This window comes from Vicia villosa, linkage group LG5, assembly GCF_029867415.1.
Source record: "Vicia villosa cultivar HV-30 ecotype Madison, WI linkage group LG5, Vvil1.0, whole genome shotgun sequence".
Classification (NCBI taxonomy): Eukaryota; Viridiplantae; Streptophyta; class Magnoliopsida; order Fabales; family Fabaceae; genus Vicia; species Vicia villosa.
Genome location: NC_081184.1, coordinates 71,601,026 through 71,619,537, shown reverse-complemented (window position 1 = coordinate 71,619,537; position 18,512 = coordinate 71,601,026). Strand labels below are relative to the sequence as shown.

Sequence of the window (18,512 nt, the reverse complement as noted above, 5' to 3'; positions counted from 1 at the left end):
TTGATGCATAAACCATACATTCATGCATTCATGAAAGACATTCTTTACAAATGGTTTTCAAGGAACTTAAGACTCTTTCTTTGTAAACATCACAGGTACCATGGATCAAAAGAGGAGTATTAAGAAGTACACTTTCAGGAATCTTGGTGAGAAAGAGTTGAAAGAGTTGAAAGAGTTAGTGTCTTTGGTTCCTAATCTTGACAATTTCAGAAACCGATACGGAAAATTGATATCTATGTTGAATACCAAAGTGGAGAAAGGGATTCTTGAGACTCTTGTGCAGTTTTATGACCCGATGTATCATTGTTTCACATTTCCTGATTATCAGCTTATGCCCACTTTGGAGGAGTATTCGTATTGGATTGGTTTGCCGGTTACGAATGATATACCATTTAGTGGTCTAGAGAAGGATCTTGAGGTGGATGAGATAGCGGAACTTCTTCGCTTGAAAATATCAGATGTAAAAGCAAACATAACCAAGAAGGGAGGAATTTGGGGGTTGACTTCTAAGTTTTTGATTGGGAAGGCTTCTATGTTGGCTAGTAAGGGAAGTATGATCGCTTTTGAGATTTTCTTGGCTTTGCTTATCTATGGTTTGATACTCTTTCCTAATATTGACAACTTTGTCGATGTTAATGCTATTCGGATATTCATGATTGGAAATCCTGTGCCTACTTTGCTTGGGGATACTTATCATTCCATTCACCATAGGGTTGATAAGAAAGGTGGACTTATCAACTGTTGCACTCCTTTGCTCTATAAGTGGTTTATTTCGCACTTACCTCAAACTAGGAGTTTCTTAAACAATCCTGATGGTCTTCGATGGTCTCAAAAGATTATGCCTCTCACAAATGGTAACATTATTTGGTACAATCCTGCTTATGACACCGGTGAGATTATTGATAGTTGTGGGGAGTTCTCCAATGTACCTCTTCTTGGCATACAAGGAGGAATCACCTACAACCCTATTCTTGCAAGGCGTCAATTTGGCTACCCCATGAAGGAGCGACCTGCTGGTATTCTTGTGTCAGGAATTTTTTATCATAATGGAGATACGGATATGAGGAATCGGTTTGTGCGTGCTTGGCACCATATTGATAGGAAGAGAGATTTGGGAAAGAAACAAAGCATTACTCTCAAGGAATACACTGATTGGGTTCAAGCTAGAGCTCATGCTCTTCAGATGCCTTATTTACTCGAGGAGCCCTCTTTACCTGTTGCTCCACCATCTTCTTCCACTATTCCCATCGAGAATAGGGAGGAGTACCGAGAGCTCATGGCTAGGATGAAGTTGGAAAGGGATACTTGGGAGAAAAAGTTTCATGCTTCAGAGATTGAGAAGGAAGAGTTGAAGAAACAGTTGAAAGAGAAGGATGATATGCTTTATCTTCAAGATGGTTGGTTGATGGAAAAGGATGATCAGATTCGTCGTCAGAAAGTGCTACTTCAACAACATGGTGAGAAGAGAAAGAGACAACAAAGGGATTTACTTGCTACTAGTGTTCCGATAGTTCCTGTTGGTCAAGAAGATTCGGTTTCATGGAAGGCAGTTGTTGACAAGATAATGGTCGAGAAGACTCACATGAAGGCTTTTTATGAAGATGAGTTAGAGAAGCTTCGTAGGAAGTTGCAGAGGGGAGTTGGTTCTTCATCAGGAGTGGCGCCTTTGGACCCATAGTTTTTAGCTTTCTCTGTTATCTCTCTTTTAGTGTTTAGGATTCTTTAAAGCTTTGTACTTCGAACTTTTGTAATCCTTTTCGTGATTAATAAAAAGAGAGTATTTTCAGTTATATTTTGAATATTGTATCTTTGTGATGTTTACAATTAATGTCTTAAAGTTCCTTGGAAATTAAGAAAAATATAAACCATTTGCATTGCATTTCATGCATCATGATGCATTTTTTTGGTCTTACCTTCAAGAATATTCCAGAAGCCTTATTCAGTTTTCTTCATACAGAATCAAGCTGTCTCATCGGTATAACACCCGAGCTAACTGCAAAAAGAAGATGGAAGGACTTGAGCAAGAGAACAGAGAGCTACGTGAAGAAGTTGTTACTTTGAGGTCAGGAGTGGAGCGTCTCACCGCTCTCGTTGAGACTCTAATGGCTGCTCAGAATCAGAATCAGGTCCCTCCTCCGTCCAATTCTCAAGCTCAAGGTCAGCCGCAAGGTCAGACTACTGTGATTTCTGAGATGGTTTCTACGACAATTCCTGTGAATCCGACTGCTGCTGCTACTCAACAACTCATGCCCAAAGGGTATCCTTGGGGCATGCCTGAAGGCTATTTGTCTGCTCCTGAAATGACTCGTCCCATGACTCCTATCATGGTCAATACACGTCCTGTTGTGCACACTGGTCCTTTTGTTCCCGAACCCATTTATCATAACGATGCACCAAGTGAGAGTGTTGGCATCTATGATAGAATGGATGGATTCCAAGATCAGTTTGAAGAATTGCAGAAAGAGATGAAAGCCCTTAGTGGGAAAGAGTTGTTTGGAAAGAATGTGCATGATCTTTGTCTTGTTCCTAATGTGAAAGTACCTGCTAAGTTCAAATTACCTGAATTTGAGAAGTATAAGGGAAACTCCTGTCCTCAGGCACATTTGGTGATGTACGTAAGAAAGATGTCCACTCACACTGACGATCAACGTCTATTGATCCATTATTTCCAAGATAGTTTGACTGGAGCTGCTTCCAAGTGGTATATGGGCCTTGATAGCACCCATATCCGCACTTTCAATGACCTAGCTGAAGCGTTTGTTAAGCAATACAAGTACAATGTGGACATGGCTCCTGATCGAGATCAACTGAGAGCTATGATGCAGAAAGAAAAAGAATCTTTTAAGGAATATGCTCAGAGATGGCGTGAGGTAGCCGCCCAAGTAATTCCTCCAATGGAAGTGAAAGAGATGACTAAGATTTTCTTGAAGACTCTTAGCCCGTTTTACTATGAAAAGATGATTGCAAGCGCTCCTGTAGATTTCACTGAAATGGTGGGTATGGGTGTCAGACTCGAAGAAGCTGTGAGAGAAGGGCGTTTGGTTCAGGGTGAAAGTTCATCTGGCAATACAAGAAGGTATGGCTCATCTTTTCAAAAGAAGAAGGAATCAGATGCTAATGTTGTTTCTCATGGAAGGAATATTCGATCTGGAAGGGGAGCTCGTTATCAACCTCAACAAGTGGCGTCAGTAACCCCCTTCGTGAATTCAATTCCTGTGGCTCCTGTTAATCAACAGCCAGCAAGACGAAATTCGTATCCTCGAGTTAATTATGATCCTATCCCTATGACCTACACTGAATTGTACCCTGCGCTGATTCGGAAAAATTTGGTTCAGACAAGGTCACCGCCTCCTATTCCAGAGAAGCTCCCTTGGTGGTACAAAGCCGATGCTACTTGTGCTTTTCATCAGAATGCCCCTGGGCATGGTTTAGAGGATTGCTGGCCTCTAAAAGCTGAAGTTCAAAGATTGGTTCGTTCTGGTATGCTGTCATTCCGAGACATTGGCCCTAATGTTCAAAACAATCCTTTGCCAAAGCATGAATGAAGATCTATTAGTGGCAGCCCTGAAGTTTGAAAGATGTTTCCTTCAACACAAACCCAGATGGAGAGAGCCTTCTCAGTTTTTAGAATTCTTACTGATTTTCATTTGTAATATTTCTTGTTTTTCAATGCACTGTTGCATGTAGAAACTTGATTATTTTTTAATGTTAATGATAATACAATGATAATGTTTGTCTTGAAGTAATCCATTCGTTTCACTCATGTTTATTTGTTTTTATGCATTATGATACCTATTGCTTTTGTCAAACTCTTGCTTATGCAAAGATTGGAGGGAGGATGATGATCTGAAAACGCAAAATTTTTGGTTGTATGCTTTTGAATAAGACCCTGTTGATGATGTACAGGCATTGTTTCAAATTCCCAAACACCGGAGATATAAGGAAGATAATCCCTTGTTAACCCCTTTGAGCCTTGAAGTAGGAGTTTCTTTTCTAAACGAAAAACCCTAATTTTTAACCTGGGGCAGGGTAGTGTTCAGTTGATTTGGCCGAGTGTTCATGTTTCAAAAAGGATTATGCATCCAAGTGTCAATCACGTCATATCCACATCAATGGTTGGATCATGGAAAACCACAATGGTTATTCCCCACGCATCGAAAGGCTGGAAAATGTGAAACCACAATGGTTATCCTCCATCCACCAAGGAATGAGGCAGTCACAACCCTTTCAACAAGTCAAGACAAAGTCAATATCACACGATTTGTTTAAATCAAAAGAATGAGAAAAAAAGTGAAAAAAGAAAGAAAAAAAACCTCGCTAAGTCAGAAAATTGAAAATAAATGACTTAGGCAAAAGTTAGAGCATCCCGCTGGACGACCAATTCAAAAGAATCAGTCCAGGCAAAAGTTAGGGAAAATAAAAGAAAAATGAAAAGAAATGACTACAAGGAAAAAGTCCTCAACAATGAACAAATCTGTGTGAATACAAAAACGAAGACAAAAAGGCTGACTGCTACTCTAAGAAAGCTTCATTGGATCTTTAATAGCACAAAATCCTTTTGAGAGATAAATACTCATGTTGAGTTGACTGAACATAGGACTGGAGAACATCACGAAGTTGGGGTGGGCTAAATAAACTTTGAGCCTAAAAATCTTTTTTTCTGAAAACCGTGAACCAGGCCACGTTACAACCCTCAAAAGTCCTAATTGAAGCAGGGTTTATTTCGAAAGCATGCTTAAAACAAGAAAGCGTTCCTGACTCCTATCGGTTATGCTGAGAACTTGTGTTGGTATCATATGCATACAAAAACCAATGTCTTTCCTTAACCAGTGATTTATTCACAAGGTTTTGTGACATCTTTTTAATAAAACTTCAAGACTTACATGATTGTTGCATTTTAATTATCATTCTTAGAATAAACATTTTTCTGCTTGTAAACATTTGTTTGACATCCAGGAAGTTTACATCTGATCATCAGTAGAAAACTAAAACATTGCCAGGGGCATGTTATTTTCCCAGTATAATGCTTTTGCGAGTTTGATTATCATTATGGGGCAAATCTTGAAGACTATGTCGAGTAAAAGAATGTGCCAAGTTTAGTCAATTTGGGGCAGTTACATCGAGATTTGACAAATCTCTCCAAGAATCTGTTAATCTGGGGAAGATTATTCCAAGTCTTTATGACGCCAAGGATCTCTATGAACCTTTTTGAGGCAGATGCCTCTCATAGACCATGTAGTCTGGGGCAAGTTGTGAATTAGAAGTTACCTTAATCACCTCATTAGCTTGAAGCACAAAGGTCGTTGCCATGATCAATCCAGAGTATGTCATTCTCTACCAAGAAGTTTTAAGACAACAATTTACTGTTGGGTTTTCTTTCTCACCTTGTGTTGAATTTTGAAATAAAATCCCCTGCATGTTAACTTGTTTGCTATGATGTTAACTTCTTATTTCCTCTGCAAGTTCAGAATGGTGATTTTCTCCAAGGAAATTTTCTCTGATTCCCCATAATAGAGATTGCAAAGATATGTTGTCCAAACATTTTGAAGATGATCTGTAAATTCCTCTCAGAGGTTGATAGTTCTTAAAGAGTCTGCTTGGTGTGTAACTCCAACAAGTTTTCCCTCAGCGGAGTTCATGTTATTATTCCTTCCATGGATGTGTGGATGTTTAAAGTGCGACTTTGGGTCTTTTCCTCTGTCAGTAGCTTTCTCTCGAGCCTTCTAGTATGACTTTGTTCCTCTAAGTGGTATGTGTTATCTACAATTGTGTCCCATCATGGGTCTTCAGAAGGATTTGCTTGATATCTCCAGATTATTGATATTCCACAAGTGTCTGTTGTACTGTGTTGTCTTGTCACTTTCTAGTATTTTTGTGTTTGTTTTGTCAGCATATACATGACATTCATTCATTCATTCATTCGTTCATTCATACATACAACATGCATAAAAAAAGATTAAAAAGAAAAATATATTCATATCCATTTTGCATTTCTTAATGTTTTGATCCATTCTCTTTGATTCCTCAAAATACATGATCTCTTTCCATTAGAGTGTCTACCTTAAGCAGAAAGTGTTTATCCTTTCTAAATTCCCCACAGAGTTTGTTCCTCGTGGAAGAATTTTGCTTCAGTGTTCCTCCTCAACATTTGTCAGGATGGAACTAAACCCCATTTGAGTTTATTCCTCGTTGGGTAGAGTCTTGTTTGACCATTTCTATCCATTTTGTTCCTGGAGTTGAACTTTGGTCTCTTACAATACTATGTTGGAAACTTTCTAGGATGAGAAACCTAAATTAAGAAGGCATTTATTTTGCACCTCTTGAGGATTTTGTTTTCCTTAACAATGGAGAATCTGTTTATGATTGATATCAGATATTGAAATATTTATTTTCCATCAGTGTTGGAATTTGTGCTTGAAAGCAAGGGGCAGGTTTTGACTTTGAGCAACTTATGTTATCCCCATCATGTTTTGGTTGACAAAAAGCCTCTTTATTTGAGCAAGTTTGTATGTCTTCACATATCAATCTTATTTTCAAAGCAAGTGATAATCTCTCAGGCTTTATGAACTTCTTGATCCAAGTGGAAGAAGCTCAGCAAATGGCAAGTCCCTTCATCAGAAGTGACAATTTGCATCCTAATGGAAGAAGCTCGGCAAATGGTAAGTCCCTTCATCAGAAGTGACAGTTTGCATCCAATTCCTTTTCTCAAGCCACGTCCTTGATTAAAGAAGAAGTTGATCCCTATTCTTAGCGGCAACTTATTATTCTCAGCAGCTTATCGTCAACTATTGAGGCGGTAATTCATCTTCTTCTACCTTCAACTATTGAGTTGGTAGCTTATCGTCAACTATTGAGGCGGTAATTCATGCATCTTCAGTAAACGTTGATGTTCAGAAGAAGTTTCCTGCATCTTCCAGTAAAAGTTGATGTTCAGATGAAAATTCCTGTACCTTCAGTAAAAGTCGGTATTCAGGTGATGCTATTCCTGCATCTTCAGTAAACGTTGATGTTCAGAAGAAGTTCCCTGCATCTTCCAGTAAAAGTTGATGTTCAGATGAAAATTCCTGTACCTTCAGTAAAAGTCGGTATTCAGGTGATGCTATTCCTGCATCTTCAGTAAACGTTGATGTTCAGAAGAAGTTCCCTGCATCTTCCAGTAAAAGTTGATGTTCAGATGAAAATTCCTGTACCTTCAGTAAAAGTCGGTATTCAGATGATGCTATTCCTGCACCTTCAGTAAAAGCTGGTGTTCAGAGAAGCCTTTGTATCTACATCTTCCAGTAAAAGTCGATGTCAAGATCTTTTTCTACCTTCAGTAAAAGCTGATAGTCCACCTTCAGTAAAGAGTTGGTGTCTTCTCTTCCTACCTTCAGTAAAAGCTGGTAGTCCACCTTCAGTAAAGAGTTGGTGTCTTCTCTTCCTACCTTCAGTAAAAGCTGGTAGTCCACCTTCAGTAAAAGTCGGTGTTTTCTTTTGTATCCACATCTTCCAGTAAAAAGTGGATGTTGAAATTCTTTCCTACCTTCAGTAAAAGTCGGTAGTTCACCTTCAGTAAAAGTTGGTGTATTCTTTCATCTCTAGTGGAAGATGATGCTTTAACCTCCTGGTGTGAAATATTTTCCCCAGTGAAATTTCTTTTCCCAGCAAAGTCTCGTTCCCCCAGCGGAATCTGTTTTCTTTCCCTAGTGGTGTCTTGTTTCCCTCTCATGGAAGTCATGTGCATTACATTCATAATCATAAGCATTGCATGGCATCTTAGGGTCAAAATTGTGTATTCTGTATTTAAGTCTCTTCAATCGCGTCGAGACGAAGATTTCAATCTTCATATCTCCGGATAGAAGAAACTTAAATAGGGGCATCTGTCATACCCCAATTTTTGACCCTAAGATCCCGCATCTCAGGCTCTGCTTAAATCACATCAAGATCATTTATGAGGTTCTCTAGTGCCTATTTCTTTTCTAGCTCACCTTCAGGGGAATCACCAAACACCTATTTGTTCGTTCTTTATTATTTATTTCTATTATGTTTCACTAACCATTAATCAAAATTCGAAAAAAATATGTCTTGTTTACTTTTGTTTCTTTATCAGATGGAGTTAGAGGATCAAGAAGTTCAGGTGATGTTTCTAATTGAGGTTTGAGAAAGGTATGCAAAGTGGGTTGTTTGGAATGGATTTCTTCAATCATAAGTCGCTTGAAAATTTAAAGACATTCATATTCTTTCAATGAGATTCACAAATTCAAAATCAAACGGAAAGAGATTTATTTTGTTGCTTGAAGCGAGGTCAATATTCTTTACCATACTTTGAAGATTGTAAGGAAACTCTACCAATCTAATTCATGATTTGAATTCAAAGTTTACATTCAAAATGTAAGGGTTTCGATTCAATGTCTTTCAACATACAAGTTTCAACTCCAAAATACTTCAAGGATTACAAGGTTCAAAACAAGAGTCCTCATTCCATTCAAAGAATCCAATTTTCTTCAAGTTAAAGCTTCAAAAATACAAGATGGATTCAAGGTTCCTATACCAAATTACAAAGTTTCTTATCCTACAAGAAGCATAATTTGAGATTTCCTATGGTCTAAGATTCAAAGAACAAATTCATGGCAAAACTCTTGGTTTACAACTTCACAAGTCTACCATTTTCTTCTAAGCTTCATGGTTTGGCATCGGGTTCACCTCCTCCTTCAAGAAAAATTCACATCTCATCATCATATGAAAAAATGAGAAAAATGAAGAATTAATAATTTCAACAAAAATCATTCATACACCAAAGTACAAATCCAGGCCCATCCAGCATCCAAGCAACACGAGTGCAAAAAAATAAAATTGGAATAACTTGATGATTTTCGGATTTAGGTTGCAGAGCCAAATTGGACTTCCACAACTTCCCGATCCAAGTTTGTCACAACTTGAGCCCAATGCTCTTTTCAGAAACTGCAAAAAAAAAACATTGCAAATAAAAAACTGGGGATTGAAGAAGAGATTTTCGTATGGGCCTTAGCAAGATAAGAGGAACCGATTTCAAATCAAAAAAAAACCCAGAAGAGGAAACTCAGCATAAACCCAAGAATTCTGACTCTATAAAAGCATTGATTGAGACTGACACAAGGGACCTTTAGCTCAGACCTTTTCAGACTGACAAATCAGAACAAATACCAAAAAATCACCTGAGCTCAAAAATCCTCGCCGGAACTTCAAACTCCCTCGCCGGAAAACACTGAACCACCGCGCCGGAGCTCTTAACCTCCGCCGTTCTTTAAGTTCTTGACACTAAAAGGTTGCCTTCCATCTTCTGAACCCGAATTCCTCTTTACTTTCGTGATTCTTGCACTAATTGTGCTACATTTTAAGTTTAGAACTTTCAAACTTCTTTGTAGATCTACTAATTTTGATTAACTTTTTTGTAAAACTAACTTCGGATTTGTAACCGCGGGACGAAACCGAGCGAGATGATGTGAAAAATTTCCGATTCTGGAAAAATGGTCTCCGGCCGCCGGGAAGCTTCGGCTGAGCCGCCGTGAGCCTCCATCTATTCCGCCGTGTGTTCATCTTCTCCACCCTTTTTGTTCTTCATATGCTACTGACAGTTTGATTGTGTTTTGAGTTTTTCTACTATTTGTTTTTTTTCCGTTAAAGATAAGAAGAGAGGAGAGAGTTCTCTTTGTTTCTTCTTTTAAAATAAATAATGTGATTTTATTTCCTCTCTTGGTTTCAATTAATGGCTCCCTCTATCTTTTACTTTTGGTGTGTACCGAAAATTAATATAATAGTAAGAGAGAATCTTTTTCTTTTGTTTTCAAAACCTGACACACACATGGCTTTAATGCACCTTTAAGTATAGCTTTTATTGACTTTTCTTCTTCTTTGAAAAATGATGATACGTTTTACTGTGTAAGAAGAAAAAGTTGTTCTAAAATTTGAATTTCTTTTCTTCCTCTCCTTGTGATGCGCGCCGGTTTGTTGGATGAGTGACAAGTGGCCATCGGAGCCACATGTCCACACCTGAGAAGATGATACAATTTGTTGATTCTCTATATTTTGCCTACTGTACTAATTATGTACTTTGATCTGGACCTTCCGATGTCAATGCTGTGTTGAAGTTGACTAGATCAGATGGCTGGAATTTATTCTGCTTTATTTTATATTGCTATTTTCATTTTAATTAGTTTCTAACTTTAGAAATTTTATATTAATTCTGTTTTTAGTCTAAAAATTATGAAAAAAAATTCACAAAAAATATGTCTTACTATTTTGTACCTTGTTTTTATTATTAGCTTATTATGTTATTTTTGCTCTTTTTCTTCATCTATCTTTCTTTTTCTTTCTTTGTCCCGAATCGATCAAAGAGCAAAATGAGAGGAAGTCGTATGTGGTTGACTTGAGTCCGAATTCATCCTTCCTCCATTATCATTATATGTCTTATTATTTTTTTTTTTTTGTTTTTTACCTTGTGTTTTCTTTTTATATATTAGTTTCTTATTTTATTTTTGTTCTTTCTTCTTCATCTATCCTTCTTTTTTCTTTGTCCCGAATCGATAAAAGATTAAAAATGAAAAGGAAGTTGTATGTGGTTGATTCAAATCCGAATTCATCCTTCCTCCATTATTAATCTTTATTTACTAACTTTGATAACATACTTGACAAGTTTCAAGATGGTTATCTTTAACAACTAACGACTAATTTTAATTTCCGCATTTTTATTATATTGTCCTTTATATTTACCGCTCTTATACTCATCATATCATCATATTTACTTTCTGCTATTTTTATTTTGTCCATTTGGACGTCATATTTATTCTCCGCTATTTTTCTTTTGTCCACTTGGACTATACTTTACTCTTATGCTAAAACATTAATAAACAAGATGAAACCTAAAAAACACTTAAGGACCAATGGACTGTGTATCATTATTTGACTATTATCTTGCTTGTTATTTTGTCTGGTTGGATTGCTGTTGTGATGTGTGTAGGTATCTCCTCGAAAAGTCTTTGAAGGTTAATTCCAAAGCACTAAGATAAGGATTTCGCCCATTTGCAACCGTTACTCTGTCCGATTTCTGTCAGAAACTTATGTGATTCTTCGAAGATTTGCAAGTTCATTTTGGTCCCTAAGTGGTAATTTTGGTTTTGTGTGGGTAGTCCAAAGGATGGGAATTCTTCCTTGACTCAATGTGTCAAGTGTCGACTTCTTATTTTGGTCAGATCGTTTTTCCCTAAACTTTTATTTTCTCGCACTAGGATAGCCTCTTCATCTCCTCCCACTTCTTAAATTTTCAAAGTCTCCTCTCTTTTTCTAAAAAACTTCTTATGTTTGAAATCCTTTTTAAAATCTTCTTTAAAAACTATATTTAGCCTCTGTTGGCATTTTCTTTCAAAAAGTAAGCACAATTAATCATTGTCATTAGTTGCGATGCCCCACGATTTTAATATTGATTGACACGACGAAATCTTTTCCACGTGAGAGAGCTAGTGGCATACTTGTCGATTTTTATCCGAGTTGGCGCCCTTCTCTCATTAGTGACGCAAAGAATTCGTTCGATCTCATGTTTAAGATCAATGGCTGAGTATTCGCCCCGACGATGGTAAACGTGTTTATTCCTTTTAAATGTTTTTCAAACGCTTTTAAAAGCGGAACTACATTAGCTCTGACTTCTCCATTGCACCGAGGAGGTATGTAGGCACAAGACATAGTCTTGCCGAGCTTATTTTAAAAATCAAACAAACCCTTTTCTTTCCGCACACAACATCTTTTTATAAACACAGATTTTCAAAAAGGTTCCTGTGGAGTACCACAGATATGAGGGGTGCTTAAAACCTTCCCCTTGTATAATCAACACCCGTTCCTAAGATCTCTTTTTGTTTTAAAAACAAACTTTGGGTTTTTTCGTTCTTTTCCCATTTCCTTTGGAAACAATAAAGCGCGGTGGCGACTTTCACTGAAATATTGAGTCGAGTCAATTTAGGGCTTCGATCTCAGATTTTCCCCGCTACATTATTGTTTTAGTTTTATACGTTGATCATATTTTTATTGCAACAATATAATGAACTAGGTTTGTTAAATGAGATCACTACAAAAAAAAGTTAGCGTTTAGTGATCAAAAAAGCGTAAAAATTGGTCACTATAGAATTTCGCGGCTGAAAAAGCAACCATTAATTTTCTGTTGGAAAAACACTAGTAGTTATTATAGATTGTTAGGCTTGTCTTAAAAACATATATCGATAAAGTTTTAAAGATGTTTAGAATGGATAATGTTCAGCTTCTCTCATTCCAATATATAAAGGAGACAATTTTAGTCTTATATAATGTCTAAAGAATGAATTGGAACATGAATAGAAATAAGATATTAAGGTATTTGCAAGAGACGATTGATCACATGCTTAATTATATGAGATCTGATTATCTTTAAGTGATTGGATGTTCATATTCAAATTTTATTAGCTGTATAGGTACAAGAAAGTAAACATTTAATTATGTGTATTTTTTGCTAGGAGGATCAATATCATGGAAAATCTTAAACAAAATATGGAGGCTGAATTTATGACTTGCTTTAAGGCCACAGTTTAGGTAATTGGTTACAAAACTTTATTTCAAGACTTGGACTTGTCGACAATGTTTCTAAGACGCTGAAAATTTATTGTGATAATTCCACTGAAGTTTCCTTCCCTAAGAAATGACCAGTACTCTAATAGTGTTAATCATATGTGAAGGTGTTTTGCATGTTGGCTGCATTATTGGTAAACCATACATGGTTGGTTGTGTTTATGCAGGTTGTATATATATATATATGTGTGGAGCTAATACAGGTTTTGTAAGGAATGTCATGATTGATGTCATGACATCCATGTGTGACAGCAGGAGCAGTTATTATTTATTAATTGTGTTTCCTGATTTATCCTTTTTATCAGTTTAGGAAACTTTTTATTGAGTAATGCATATTTCGTCCAGAAGATCCTATTGATAGCACATTGTGTAACAGACAGAAGATCCTAATGTGTTTCTAAAAAAGCCCAAGGCCCAAGACTGCTTATAAAAAGACCTGCAATCCTAATTTGGAACGCAGACAGAAGATTGTATTTTGTGAAGAACGGCTGTTCTGTAACTGTCTCTTGTGATCCATGCTATTATCTTTGATGATTGCATTGGAGTTAGTTTATGTTTTTGTTGTGTCACTCTAAGCTTTTAAGCACGAGTGTGTGTCTCTTGATTGAAGCTTTTAAGCAGATCAAGGTGTATTTTTGAAGTGTGTCTTCTATCTGTAATTGTTTATTGTGTATGTGTTATCACTGCTATGATTGAGGGGGAGTGGAATGGAGATATTCCATATCTAGGTAGAACCCAGGTAGAAGGGTCGTTGGGTAGTGATTAAGTGAGGAGTTGTAAACTGGGAGTTTAGCTCTGAATTGATACTGTTAATAGTGGACTTCATCCCTGGCATAGTAGCCCCCAGAGTAGGTTGTTTGAACCAAACTGGGTAAATAATTCTGTGTGTTCTTTACTGTTTTATGTTGTTTGTTATTATTGTCTATGCAGCGTAATTGTGGATGTCATAACATCCAGTTTAACATCGAGCGTGTGTTACTAGAATTTTCAATTGGCATCAGAGTAGACACCCTGCCTGTTTACATCTGGGTGAGATCTAGGGATAACTAAATTCTGGTACTATGGAGAAGGAACTGTTAGTGTTTGGAAACAGACCACCTATCCTGGATGGCTCTAACTATGACTACTGGAAACCTCGCATGGTACCAGTCATTAAGTCAATGGACATCAAGGCCTGGAGAGCTGTTGAAAGTGGATGGAAACATCCTGAGAAACTTCTGGAAGATGGAACCACTATTCTAATTCCTGAAACTCAATGGAGCAAATCTGAAGAAGAGTTAGCATTGAGAAACTCCAAGGCCCTAAGTGCTCTATTCAATGGTATTGATAAAAACATCTTCAGACTTGTACAACACTGTGAGCTGGCTAAAGAAGCTTGGGATATTCTCAAAACAGCACATGAAGGTACGTCTAAGGTAAAGATGTCGAGACTTCAAATATTTACCACTAAGTTTGAAAATCTCATGATGAAAGAGGATGAAACCATTTATGAGTTTTACATGAATGTCCGAGAGATTTCAAACAACTCTACAGCCTTAGGTGAGAAAATGACTGAAGAAAAACTGGTAAGGAAGATCCTCAGATCACTGCCTAAGCGATTTGATATGAAGGTCACTGTCATAGAGGAGGCTCAAGACATCAACAACATGAAGCTGGACGAACTTCTTGGTTCTCTCCAAACCTTTGAGTCAAGCATCTGTGAGCCTGTTGAAAAGAAGAACAAAAGCATTGTGTTTGTCACCAACACAGGTGATGATTCAAAAGAAAGCAATGGTATAAGTGATGAGAATTTATCAGACGCCATAGCCATGCTTGGAAAACAATTCAACAGACTTATTAAAAGGGTTGATCAGAAGTCCAGACCCAATGTCAAGAACACTTCCTATGACATCAGTCAGACATATGACTCGAGCAAAAGATTCAAAGCTGAGGAGAAGCCCTAACTAGGGAAAGGGGTCCAATGTCATGGATGTGAAGTATTCGGACACATTAGAGCTGAATGTCCTACCTACCAGAAGGAGCAAAAGAAAGGACTGACTGTTACTTGGTCTGACGAAGACTCAGATTCAGAAAAGGAAACTACAAAGCATGTCACAGTTTCAACAAGAATCTATGAATATGATGATGATTCCAGTGATGACGAGCTAACCTTTGATGAACTAGCTGCCTCGTACAAGAAGTTGTGTAGGGAGAATGCTGAAATCTGCAAACAAGTGGAGAAGGAAGAGGTGATCATAAGAGATCTAGAATCTGAAAAGATTAAACATCTTGTAACAATAGACTCCCTCAGTAGTGAAGCAAGCATGTTAAACCACAAACTTGATCAAATGACCAAGTCATTCAAAATGCTGAATAATGGATCTGATACTCTAGAAGAAATTCTGGAATCTGGACAAAGATCAGGAGACATGTCTGGAGTGGGATTTGTGACTAAAGAGGAATTAATCTCTGAACTCAGGAGGATAGAATCCAAAACATGTGTGACTAACCAGATGTCAATCCAAATGTCACAACTTCAAGGAAACAGAAGAGGGAGGCTCTCAAACAAAAGGTTCCAGAAATGGAGGTGTCATCACTGTGGAAGATTTGGTCACATAAAGCCATTTTGTTTCAAACTATTTGGATTTCCAGACCGAACTCAACAAGTCAAATTTGACCATGATTCTAACTACAAAAAGCAACGATGGGCAGATAAGAATGTTGCTCTGGTAGCACACACTTCTCTAAGGAGGCCAACAAAAGAAGATTGGTACCTTGACAGTGGTTGTTCAAATCATATGACTGGGAGGGAGAGCTCTCTAGTAGATCTCAAACTAGAAGGAAACAACTATGTAAACCTGGGTGATGGAGAAATAAGAGAAGTCAAAGGTGTTGGAAAGACATAAATGGTGGGTATTCCGAATCTAAACAATGTTCTACTTGTGCAAGGACTGGCTGCAAATCTTATAAGCATCAGTCAGTTGTGTGATGAAGGATTTAATGCTAGGTTCACCAAAAATGAGTGCATCATCACTAATGAAGCAAATGAGGAAGTCATGAAGGGATTTAGATCTAAGGATAATTGTTATCTATGGAAGCCTGACACACCTGTCCACCCCTCTGACTACTCCATGATCAAAGACGAATTAGAAACTCATCGACACAAATCTGATGAATCTGATGAGTCTGATGAATCTGATGAAGAATCCTATCTTGGAGAACTCACCCAAATTGAAATTTCTACTGGCTTCTCTGAGACATATGTAATGAATGAGAAACTGTGTGCAAAAGTAAGGGAATACAGAAGTATCAATAGATTTCTTTTGGAGGAAAGAGTAAGCCTTATGATGGACATTACAGATCGGGAAAGAAAACTGGAAAAGTCAAATGTGAGCAATGATCCTGAAGGATTGTCTGAAAGAAATGTCACAGAGAATGTTGCAACAACATCTAAAGACAATATGACAGAAAAGGGTATGGTGGGTATCTGCTACCAAATCTTATTATAGCAATTAACCAACATGAGGGAATACTATTTGGGCTTTGTCAAAATCCATATTTTGAAATTTCCCTCACTCAGTGTGCATATAAAGCCCCCTCGATCCCCTAATATTCTAAAAACGAAAAACCTTCCTAGTAGTTCTACTAGCTACTCTCTGAGATTGATTTACTTCTATTGCTCTCACAAGTGTGAAACAAGTTCTGGTTCTCTAAGGTTCAGAATGTCTCAGCAATCGAATAATGAATCTCCCGTTTCAGACTCAACAACACCGGAAGAGTCCTCTAACCCTAATAGGGTCCTTAAGTCTGTCCCTTTAAGGACGATTAGCAGTGACGAAGTAAAGGCCACAAAGCCTAAAACGACTCATGCAAAACGACCCAAGGAGGGTATTCACAACAAGGGTACCAAATCCTCAGCATCTGCTACCATGGAGGAACTTACTAAAGAAGGATCCAAGTATGTCGATAGTGAAATTACCCTGATTGTTAATCGTATTCTGAAGGAGAATCATCAAGTGCCTGGAATATCTATTCCACTTCAAACCATAATGGCTGATCCCCTGAATAACACCAATAAGGATGAGGCTGTTCACACCGTGGATAGTGACCTATAAATCAACAAGGTTGAGCAAGGGGTTACTAAGAATACCAATGTCACCAAGGATGTCAATGACATTGAAAATAATGAGCACCCTAAGGCCAACACTGAAACTGACACTAATGTGGTAGATTTAGATGAGTACTTTGAAGACGAATTACTTACTTCCTTGAATCCGAGTGTAGCCAACAGGCTAATGACAAGAAGAAAAGGCAAAGTTGTTGTTCAAGGATCACCAAAAGGGAGCACTCAAGTGAACAACCCTGCCAAAGACGCTATCAGGAAGAAGAGTACATCTGCAGGTCATGTCAAGAGCAAAGCTGTTACCAAAAGTAAAGGGGTTGGTCCTTCAAAATCTTGGAGCAGGGTTATTCCAAAGAAAAAAAAAGAGCGGGAAATTGTTGAACCTGAATCTGATGTTGAAGTAAATGTCCCTGACATTTCATCAAGGAAGAAGCCTACAACCAGTAACCTTGCTACTAACATCCATGAAGTTCCCATTGATAATGTGTCTTTCCATTATGCCTCGAGTGTCAGCAGATTGAAATATGTTTTCCAAAAGAGATTAGATGTTGAAAGGGAATTGGCTCCAAATGCTCTTGAAAACAAGGAGGTCCTAGAGCTGATTCAAGAAGCTGGACTGCTAAAAACTGTGTGCAATCTTCCCAAATGTTATGAGAAGCTGGTCAAAGAATTTGTGGAAAACCTATCTGAAGATTGTGGCAATAGCAAAAGTGCAGACTACAGAAAGGTGTTTGTAAGAGGTAAGCGTGTATCATTCTATCCTTCTGTGATTAATAAATTCTTAGGAAGACCAGATGAAGCTCAAACTGAGCTGGAAGTAACAGACAACCAAGTATGTCAAGTGATCACAGCCAAGCAGGTAAAAAGCTGGCCCATGAAAGAGAAGCTAACTGCAAGTAAGCTGAGCATCAAGTATGCAATGCTTCACAAAATAGGAGCAGCTAATTGGGTTCCAACAAATCACAAGTCCACTATCTCAACTGTGCTTGTTAGATTTCTGTATGCTGTAGGAACAAAGGCAAAGTTTGATTATGGAGCATATATTTTTGACCAAACCATGAAGCATGCTGGAAGCTTCAGTATTAAGGGTCCAATTGCCTTTCCATCCCTCCTGAGTGGTATAATTCTGGATCAATATCCAAACATTCTCAACGAACATGATGTAGTGTGCAAAAGAGAAAGTCCCTTGGCTTTCCATTACAAATTGTTTAAGGGAAGGCATGTTCTAGACATTGTCATGACATCAGCTGAAACTTCCAAATCTGGAGCATCAGTCTATAAAGCAGAAGTCATAGCAATACTAAAAGAGACTTGCAAAGAACTGGAAGCTAGAAAAATGTCTCTTGAACAAATGCTACGTACTCAGGAAATGGATGAGAATGAGGAGTTTGCAGATATAGAAGAGATGGGAGATAAAGATGATCAAGAAGTAGAGGAAGAAAGTGCTAGTCCTGCTGATGACTCTCAGAAAGAAGGTTCTTCAGACACCTCAGCTGGTTCTGACTCTGAGCAGTAGTTGCAACTAGAGTCTAGTGTGTTTATTTTTGTTTTGTTTGATTTGTTCTGTTGCATTTAGTTATGTCTGTTTTATTTTTTCGGTCTGTTTTATTTTTGGACTTATTTAAACTCGTTGCGCGAGGAGTTTTTTTGGCTTTGGCAACATTTGTGGCCAAACAGGGGGAGAAGTAATATGTGACACCCCAGAACAACAAGAATAATGGTTGTGTGTGATCAACAATTATATTTGCTTATCTTTGTGTTGATCTGTTTGTGCTTGTGCTACTCTTGTGGCTTGTGCTTGTGC

General features: G+C 37.7%; 1 protein-coding gene and 1 long non-coding RNA gene across 2 annotated transcripts; one reads left to right on the top strand and one right to left on the bottom strand.

Annotated features, from left to right (window-relative positions):
• Window positions 1-8,377: 8,377 nt before the first annotated feature.
• Window positions 8,378-8,989, bottom strand: LOC131606736 (uncharacterized). The gene is made up of 2 exons (XR_009285009.1): window positions 8,773-8,989; window positions 8,378-8,688 (listed from the first exon to the last, which is right to left on the bottom strand). It is a non-coding gene; the product is annotated as an uncharacterized LOC131606736 (long non-coding RNA).
• Window positions 8,990-16,880: 7,891 nt separating this feature from the next.
• Window positions 16,881-18,224, top strand: LOC131604827 (uncharacterized). Its single transcript, XM_058877243.1, has one exon. The coding sequence runs from the start codon at window positions 16,881-16,883 to the stop codon at window positions 18,222-18,224; it is 1,344 nt and encodes a 447-aa protein (XP_058733226.1).
• Window positions 18,225-18,512: the final 288 nt, after the last annotated feature.

Coding starts and splice junctions, on each gene's coding strand:
- LOC131604827 (XM_058877243.1), top strand. CDS start 16,881: ATGACAAGAAGAAAAGGCAAAGTTGTTGTTCAAGGATCACCAAAAGGG.